The 10,144-nt window shown below is 33.6% G+C and overlaps 2 protein-coding genes across 2 annotated transcripts; both read right to left on the reverse strand.

The window, feature by feature from the left end:
- Positions 1-4,895: 4,895 nt before the first annotated feature.
- On the reverse strand, positions 4,896-9,270 carry LOC105205622 (28S rRNA (cytosine-C(5))-methyltransferase). Its single transcript, XM_011175028.3, has 6 exons — positions 8,942-9,270; positions 8,520-8,790; positions 6,882-7,138; positions 6,466-6,581; positions 6,131-6,303; positions 4,896-5,905 (listed from the first exon to the last, which is right to left on the reverse strand). Exons 1-6 carry the CDS (start codon positions 9,065-9,067, stop codon positions 5,037-5,039), a joined length of 1,812 nt encoding a protein of 603 aa, XP_011173330.1. The 5' UTR covers positions 9,068-9,270; the 3' UTR covers positions 4,896-5,036.
- On the reverse strand, positions 7,751-8,511 carry LOC120357786. Its single transcript, XM_039449295.1, has one exon. The coding sequence runs from the start codon at positions 8,260-8,262 to the stop codon at positions 7,978-7,980; it is 285 nt and encodes a 94-aa protein (XP_039305229.1). The 5' UTR covers positions 8,263-8,511; the 3' UTR covers positions 7,751-7,977.
- Positions 9,271-10,144: the final 874 nt, after the last annotated feature.

Raw genomic sequence — 10,144 nt, forward strand, 5'->3', positions numbered from 1 at the left:
TTTCCGCCGTTTTTTATCAAAAATTGGGCATTTATTGTGAAAGAACGGTACCTAATGTTTTATTCGAAGTATTGTCCATCGCTAGCCATTACTTTTTCCCATCTTTCTGGCAGCATACGAATACCGCGTCGGAAGAATGCTTCATCTTTTGAAGCTATCCACAAATCGACCCAATTTTTTGTATCTTCATATGATGTGAAGTGTTGCTCAGACAGGCCATGCGCCATCGATCGAAACAGGTAGTAATCAGAAGGAGCAATGTCTGGTGAATATAAATACGGCGGGTGGGGTAAAACTTCCCAATTGAGTGTTTCCAGGTAGGTTTTGACCGGCGCCGCAACATGTGGACGAGCATTATCATGCAGAAGAATAACTTTGTCGTGTCTGGAGTAGTATATAGTGGGCACGTTTTTTCTTGAGTACTTGGCTCACTCTCATCAATTGTGTTCGGTAGAGAGCCTCAGTAATGGTTTCATTCGGTTTGAGCAACTCATAATACACGACACCAAGCTGATCCCACCAAATACACAACACATGGAGTTTTTTTCCATGAATGTTCGGCTTGGCTGTCGATGTTGAAGCATGGCCAGATGGTCCCTATGATTTCTTCTTCTTTGGGTTATCGTAGTGGATCCATTTTTTATCACCAGTGACTATACGATGCAAAAAACCCTTTTGTTTATGCCTGGCAAGCAGCATTTCACATGTGAAAAATCGGCGTTCAACGTTTCTCGGCTTCAGTTCATATGGAACCCGCAGTTTCCTTGTTTTTGAATCATTCCCAATGATTTTAAGCGATGTGAAATTGCTGGTTGAGTCACTCCTAATGTAAGTGCAAGTGCTTCTTGCGTTTGGCACGAATCTTCATCTAATATGTTTCCAATTCCGCGTCTTCGTACACTTTCGGCCTTCCGCTACGTTCTTTGTCTTCGACGTCAAATTCACCATTCTTAAACTTGTGAAACCACTCACGGCAACTTCTCTCACTTAAGGCAGCCTCACCATATGCTTCTACAAGCAATCGATGCGCCTCGGCTGCAGATTTCTTCAAATTAAAGAAGTAAATCGAAAGCTCCCGCAAATAACGCTTATTCGACTCAAAACTCGACATTTTCGCACGAAAAAAGATATATGTTGCTGATACAAAATCGCTAATATTTTAAGGTTATGTTGTTGCTAAATGTCCAACCTTACGATATAACGTTTTACAACAGACAATTTCAACCATAACATACTAGTGGCGCCATTTTTTGTAAAACGGCGGAAACTTATTTATACTCCTAATATATATATATATATATATATACAAGGAAGACCGGGGCAAATCGTTAGACGGGGTAATTCGATAATTGAAAATATCTTTTTATGGGTACATATTAAAAATTTACTTTAAACACTGTAAACACGTCTTAATGTAACGATGTTGCTAACAAAGTTTTGTTGGTAACGGCGTCATATTAATGTCGTAGTAGTGAAAAATGTGTTTTGCGACAATCAAAGTAATTTGTGATAGTCAGCAGTTCTTTGAAATTTAAGTAAGCTAATAAAGTTTTTTTGAAAACTTTGAATGTATCGTGTTCAGTTGAATGTATTTGAAAAATTTCATGTTTACTTTTTGCTGTGTGATGTCTATTTTTGTCGATCATACGCAATAATGCGCACAGTTGACGTTGGGGCTATTCGTAATATCGAGTACCGGGGTGAGTTGACTGCGTTACAAACGTCTACGCTACGCAGAGTTAAGCATTGCAGTTAAACTGAAGTTTTTCATTGATTTAGTTCAAACTTGATAATATTGTGTATTTTAATAGATAGAACATGAATATGAATATAAAATCATCACTTTTAAGCAGGTAAAAAGTTATAAAGCGATAAAGATTGACACTTGTGAGGTTAGAAAATCCATCACACCGATGGCATAAAAAGACATGCAAACGTGTATGTCCTTTTTTAAATAAAAGAAAGTCTTAACAACAGTTTTTTTATGGTCTTTCAACTTAAAACAAATTTCGGGATATTCCCGCACTAGTTACGAATTACCCCGGGCTTGAGGCTATTCGTAATTCTTGGCATTGGTCGACATTTTTATATGTACTTCAAAGCAAGTACACTTTCATGTTCTATCTATACCGGCATTGTGAAGGGAAAAGTTCAACCTTTCAAACCGTCCTGTTTTTTTTTTTTTTTAACGAATATAGAACTCAAGAGACACAAGAAAAAGGTCTAACGAATAGCCCCGGTCTCCCCTATATATATATATATATATATATATGTTACTGTAAAAGCCCGAACTACGGTAAATCCTAAGATTTTCCAGTAAAACCTAAGATTTACCAACTCTCAATGGTAAAAGTCCGAACAGTTCTATGATCATCGTTGATTTCGAACTTTTACCACCATTCACTTGGTAAATCTTAGGATTTACCTCAAAGGCACGGTAAATGTTGAAAAAGACATGTCATAACGTGTTCGGCGCATCGTCTCATACTCGTGAGCAGTCTGCAAGCGTTATGTTTGTAAGAAGATAATTTTATTTGTGTTATTTTTTACTATTCTAGAAGTATTTTAAAGATGTTTTAAAATGACTAGTTACTAAAAATTAATAAATAAAAATACCAAATGAAGATAATTTAAAATAGGTAAGGATTTGACTGATTAGTAATATTAATGATTAATAATTACTCTCATATTATATATAAAAATATGTAAGGTTTTGACTGATACTTAATTGAAATAAATGATTAAGAAGTACTCATTGTTTTATTCCCAAAACCAACATTTACCAGCCATCACTGGTAAAACCTAGCATGTACTAAATTCTAATAATAAAACTCGAAAAAATCGTCCCTTTTTTATAAATCCTTACATTTACCAACTCATGTCGGTAAATCCTAAGATTTACCAAGTGAATGGTGATAAAAGTTCGAAATGAACGATGATCACAGAATTGTTCGAACTTTTACCATTAAAAGTTGATAAATCTTAGGTTTTACTGGAAAATCTTAGGATTTAGGTAAATTTTAGGATTTACCGTAGTTCGGGCTTTTACAGTAACATATATATATATATATATATATACATATGTGTGTGTGTGTGTGTGTCTATTAATTTCTTTACTCACAACGGAGCAAATAAATTATCAAAGCATAAAAAAATTGAGAAATTTATACAATGTTAACATTATCTAGTGATTCTAAAATCATATGACGTATGTAATTATAAAATCTATATTTATCAGCAATTAGTGGCGGTATTAACTCTCCGTGCACGCAGCAGGAATTTTAAAACTTTATTTTCATTTGTCGCTCTTACAATTGTAAAACATTCGTTTAAATTTATTATTTTTGTATTCGTTCCTTTAATCGTATCGCCGCGGGATGTCTTTCGCGCGACCGTGAGAACTGATGAGAGCTTTTTTGTAAAAAGATACAAATCGTAGCTGAGTCATTCTGTACTCGCAATGTTTAAATTAATATTCAGTGAGAGACAATAAAGCAGGTTTTAATAATTCAATTTAAGCAATATCGATAACCGTTCCTTTCTTGAGGTTTTAGAGGCGTTACAACTATACTTCACCATGTGCAGATTTCAATAAAGGTTTGAGAACTTTGAGATTCAGATGATTCAAGACAATTTGGCACCTATACCCATGGTATAAAAATATTTGCGAACCAATCAAAAGTTGCAAAGTCTATTATCTATGGCTACGTTTTGTTTCACGCACAAGGCTTGGTTTACGCTAATAGCCGTAACCGTAAGAAATTGGCCAATCATAATTGATTTATAGAATAATAATCGACTATGATTGGTGTGAATTTCTTATGGCAACGGCCATTATAAACCAAACCTTATATTCGTTTAAACGTAAGAACCTTTGTATCGATTTGTAAAAAATAAAATAAGCGTATATTATAATTTGTAATCTCAATTCTAAAATACCTCAAACTGTTGTATACGTTACAAAGCGACCAGTCCTTATATAATATTTTAAGTTATAGCGCGTTAATAGACAATATTTCTTGACATTTTATGTCGTGACTCACGCGACGTGATTCCAGTTAAGTACCTCGCGCAGTGAAGGGATAAGTAAGAAAACTGAATCATAGTTATCGTATAATTATATCAACCAAGTCTCTCTCTCTCTCTCTCTCTCTCTCTCTCTATATATATATATATATATATATATATATATATATATCAGAAGAGGTTTTTTCACCGCAATTACACAATATACCTCAGCATAATCGACATCAGCTTATCGGTTGACTTCAAGGAGGTCAACAGGCTTTCGTGCTACCATGTCGCGAATTGCTGATAAAACGAACTATTGTTGTACATACTACAAGAACAGTATGACGTAATATAAGCAATAGTATAAACTGGCAATTAAATTTCTAGATATATTTTTTCTTCAATAGCAGCGAAACAAAATGTCAGTTTGTTTCTTTTTTGCATTTTGAAAATCGTCTATGTAACACATATTAATCTTTGAGTTTCTATGTATATTTTTGATTTTCTAATTTAGTTCTATCATATTTTGGTAAATATAAGACAAATCACATTTTCACAATAAAACATAATAACGAATGCCTGCGAGACAAAATTTCATCGTGTCACGTTTCACGCCCATTATTGTAGTTTTAATTTTTACCGCGATGCTACGTCGTCATCGTCAACGTGGAGTTCTCGATTGAGAAGTCAGCTAGGAGCCGTAAGGGAGGAAAAATAACAACGGAAAATGCAAGTAAAGAACAAATTTCTCTAGATTAAAAAATTTAACATTTTAGCACACAATTGATCCCTACATCTGCTATTCTCATCTATCGTAGTCAACCATGTTTCTAAAAACGGAATAAGGAATAAGGAATAATGCAATGACATGATATAAAAAAAAATTCTTTTTCCTCATTTGACACTATTTATTCTTATCCAACAACTTTTGTTACTTCTTTTTCTCTTCTTTGATAATTCAGTTACAGCTATTTTACTTTGCTTTTTTCTTTCTTTCTTTTTTTAATAAATTTCATCCATTTTGATTATTTCTTTATTTTCATCCTTTTTTCTTCTTTTATTTTCGACAGTTCAATTTTAGTTTCCGAATTTTGTTGTTCTTCATCATAATCAGCTTCCACCATTTTCTTATCTTTTTTTATTTTCAGTACATTTTTATCCTTTAATTTTCTTTTCTTCCTTGATTTTCTCGTTTCCATGTCTTTTAATGTCTTGTTTTGTATATCTTTCGATTCATTCGATGTTAATTCACGATTAAAACTGCATAAATCGCTGCTGGCATCCATTTTTTCTACTTCTTTCTTATTCTTTTTTGTCTTTACTCCGCTTTTTATTTCAGGTACTATAACTTCAACAGTATTCTTCGATATCCTCATTTCATCAAATTCATGAGGCATTAAAATTTTTTTCTTCTTTCCGTCTTGCTTATACGCGGCTGTTTTCGTCATGCTATCTTTCTCGACATTCAAATTAGCCTTTATTAGATTTTTATATTCGTTACCCCCTTTGGATTTGCATTTTGGCAATGTCACATCAAAGTTCCTCTCGAATACTGCTACAAAAAACCCATTACAAAAATCATCATCTGGTTTTGAATACAAACATGTATCCCCGCAGTTGTATTTCGCTGAGCTGAAGTTTTTCCAATTATTTTTGAGCAATTGTCTAACTGGTAACAAACGATAAGCGTTACCAATATCGGCGAGAACTTCGTCTATCACTTCCTCATTCTCCTCGGGATGTAAAGAACATGTACTGTAAATTATTCTCTTTGCATTTGGAAAATTAAACAGCGCATATCTAAGAAGATAAACTTGAAAGGATTGTAGATTTTGCAAACGCTCTAATTCAGGTTTACCATCCATATCGCTCTGTTTTGGTCGGTCGACAATGCCTTTAATAAAAATTGTAAAATTATATTAAATTATGTCTGCGTATCTTAGAGTACAGATTAAATAATTGCTTTAGTAAATGTGTTCTGTGAAAATAAGAAGATAAAAATTCATAAAAAGAATCATTTCTCATTTTTCTACTTTGTTCCTTGGAACGACTGCTCTTTGAATTAAACTTGAATTTGATTCAATTTATATTATTAGAAAGGATGCGAAAAGACTCGTACCTGATCCAGAACAAGGTGGATCGACTAGAATATATTCCACATGTGAATATAGCTTTGGATCGAGTGTCAAGGCATCTTGATTGAGAGATTCCACACAAGAGGAATGAGTCTTTTTTATCTGACTGACTAAAATTTCAAATCTCTTAGCATCAATCTCCACGGCATAAACTTTCCTATTTAAAAACAATTTATATTACTATTTAAACTTTAATTATTTTACTTAAATTAATTAATTAATTAAATATAATTGTATAAAAAAAACGTCAAATGTTTCATAAATTTTTTGAATTTCATCATTCGAATATAGCGAAAATATTAAAAAACAGATTGCATACCCGCAATTTTGTAGTTTTGCTGCTACATGAGTAGCTTTCATGCCGGGTGCGGCGCACATGTCCAACACAACGGAACCACGAACAGGATCTAACAAATGTACTGGGAAGCAACTAGCCTGAATAAGATAAGATTTAAAAATTATTAAATACATCCTACTAATCATTGATTAAATATTATTGGTGCTAATTTATGTACTATTGTGTAAATGGATAAAAATATTTTTTAATGACACTTGGTCTACTAAAATTTCCTAAGATAGTTAAGTAAAGGTAAACTAATACATTAAATAATTGAAAAAATTGTCCCACATACATTAAGAACCAATTAGTTTTATAAATATTTGATAACATTAAAACGATACAAACTGTAAAAAAATATCTATCAATGTACAGATAGAAAAGATCTTATTATTTACCTTATCCTGAAGAATAAGTTCGCCATTTCTATAGCCGTTGTGTTCGTGGAAAAGTGTCGAGGATGGAAAAACCAATATTTCTGGTATATGCAAATCTTGTATAAAATATGGTTTTGATAATTGTGATAAAGATCGTAGATATGAAGAATATGTTGTACTTCTGGATAGTAATTGCCATCCATCCTCCTGAAAGATGGAAATGGCTTTTTCCACTGATAATAGAAGAGTATTGATACGGACGTATCTAGGTTTTATCACTGCAAAAAAGAAGTAAAGAAAAATGGTCAATTCTTTTATACGTAAGCAAGGAAAGTGGTGAGTAGGAAGGAAAAATCTGACCTAATGACAGAAGAGAAAAAAATAAAATAATATTTGTTTGATGTAGCAAACATGTATGTATTGTGTGTGTGTGTGTATGTACAAATTTATTTATAGAAACAAAACATCATTATTTTATAGCAGCATGCACGCGCACGAGTATGCACACAATTTTATTAAGATAGTTTACATTTAATTAAAGAGAAATCAAATCTACATAAAAAATCAAGTTTGATTTAAATTGTACGACCAAAATATATAAACTCATTTTTTTATATCAAGTTTTAGTTGCCAGTTTACTTTCCAGTATTTTTCACTATGTAAAATCAGAAATGTATAATTTTTATATAAAATGAGAATCTGTGTTTCAACATAAGTATGCAAGTTTCAAATAATGTATACAAAAAACTAACATTTCCATTTGACATTTTACGACAAAGAAAAATTTTTTTATTTCATGTATCGTGGAACATGGAGCAAAATAACGATGTCATCTTTTGAAAGGGATTTGGAGGTCACACGTATTGACTTTTTAAAATAAAATACTATAATCTTTGTTATTATTTTATTAAGTAAAGATTGTTCATCATAATATATAATCTTTATTTATACATATATCTATATTTACATCTTTCTTATTAAACTTATGAAATTTATCATAATATATACATGTACACAAACACACACTTTAAGTAAGAAAAAGTGCTCGTTCCTTTAAACACGAAAAATATTTGATATTTAGCAAATTTTCTTTTATTTAAAAAGAGAAAACTATTTTTTAATCAGTTTTCTTATTTAAACTCTCTTTGGATTTTATTCCAACTTCATCTTCGCTTTGTTCCTTTTCCTCAACAGATTCATTTAAAGCTTGATACGCGTAACAAGAAATAATTAAATTGACTGTGACAACAGCAGCCAGGACAGAAACGTAATTAATCACAGCGGTATCAGTCTGAAATTCTAGTATCATGAAACGTTGTATTCCAAAGAAGGCAGCAAACGGCAAAGTAAACATGGCAATGCTATAGAGGAACAATGTTCCCAGTACCGTTGCCGGACCCATCGCGCACTCGTACTACTTTATTTCGCAAATCGATTGCTGCCGACAGGATTCGCTTTGAAAATCTTGCAGCTTCCCGAAACTTCCTAGGGTCTGAACCGTTTGTCGTTTGTTCTGTCGACTGGACAATATTCTGCAGTTGCGAATGATCAGGACCATGAAGGAGAATGCCTTTACCGTGCTTACGAAGAGAGCTCTCCGAAATCGAATCTCTGCAAAATGAAAAATGCAAGCATGCGGTGATTATTAAGCACAATTACCTTTTTCTTTATCAACAACGAGGGTTTCTACGTGGGCGAGATTCTTGAATTCTTCTCGTAACTTGTTTTCATAAGCCAGAACAGTTAAAACTGGCTTGGAACCGCTCTTCAGGCATCCCTTGCGCCACAAAAGCTCCGTTATGAGAACTCTGGCTAACCAAGGATCTAAACGCGGTTGTTCCCTTAGAATTTGGGTCTTGTCGAGCAGTTGGTCTAACTGAGGTAGCGCTCGTAAGGTATTCACCGAAAGACCGTATATTCCGGCTACATTCTAAATCGTACACGATCGGAATTACATTCTTATGACAATTACGTGTAACACCTAAGTTTATACTACAACAACGTTAACGTATAAAGACCGGATCTACTCTTTGAATCGATCTCGGTGATGCTTTCTGGACGATCGTTCGTTTTATACTTACGGGATGTTTCTTCTCGTAAATCAAAGTTTTCAAGCTGGCACCATCCTCTCGTACACGGCGTACGATATTGGCTGTGCACTTGTAAATACGTGGGACCGTAACGGAATGTACAAATTCATTCGACATATTATGGATTTCAGGATATAGAAAAATTATATTTTTAATCGACAAGATAAATCAATAATCAATAATCGATAAACCGTTGCAAATATGAAACTGAAAATCACACGCAAACCATTGAAGGCACGCCACGCGCCAAATTAATCATTGATACAAGTTGCACCCAGTTTCACCACTCACACCCTCCATAATTCGCTTCTGCTCCTATCGCTGTCCGCTACTGCATTCCGCGCACGCTAAACGCGACGACCGATGAGCGATATCCAATGATCCAATGAGAGTTCGTAATACATCGCCATATTAGAGAAAGCACTACTTTTATTGGATACCGCTCATCGCGTTCCAAACAAACTTGCGTAGCTGCGTAACCATATGCTTAAGAAAAATGATTGGTCCATTTTAGTAAGTGCATAAAGCTCAATTCAAACTGCACGCGGCAAGCGGCAAGCGGTAAGCGGCAAGCGTCGAGCAGCAGCCAATCAATGAAGTTTGCTGTTCGACACTTGCCACTCACTTGTGCACATAGCATTATGCAGCTATGCAAGTTTATCTGGATAGATCCCAACAGATTACAAAGTATAATAATGGTTCAATTATTATTATTTTTACATTAAAAAAAGTTGTTTATATTGCATTTAATTTTTTTGGGATAACCAAGGTTAGGTTTCCAAACATCCTTTTCAAGGAAAATCTTTGGTTTATGCAGCTAATAACTACTAACTACTTGTACCGGAACTGTTAAGAAATTGAACAATCATAGTCGATTATTCTTCTATAAATCGATTATGATTGGCTAATTTCTACCGGTTTCGGCACAAATTAACGGTCATTGCATGCACAAACCAATTTTTAAGATTGGTTCATAATAGCCGCAACCGTAAAAAATTAGCCAATCATGATTGATTTATAAAAGATTAGTCGACTATGATTGGTGAATTTTTTACAATAACGGCTATTATTAGTCCAAGTATATAGCATACGTTACGTATACTATATCGACTAAAATTTTTCTCGGAGAAGATGTTTTGAGATGTAGCTTATTTTTGTGACAGAAATTACGCCACTTGTGACAAACAATTGTCT

The sequence above is a fragment of the Solenopsis invicta genome, chromosome 5, assembly GCF_016802725.1.
Source record: "Solenopsis invicta isolate M01_SB chromosome 5, UNIL_Sinv_3.0, whole genome shotgun sequence".
Lineage (NCBI taxonomy): Eukaryota > Metazoa > Arthropoda > Insecta > Hymenoptera > Formicidae > Solenopsis > Solenopsis invicta.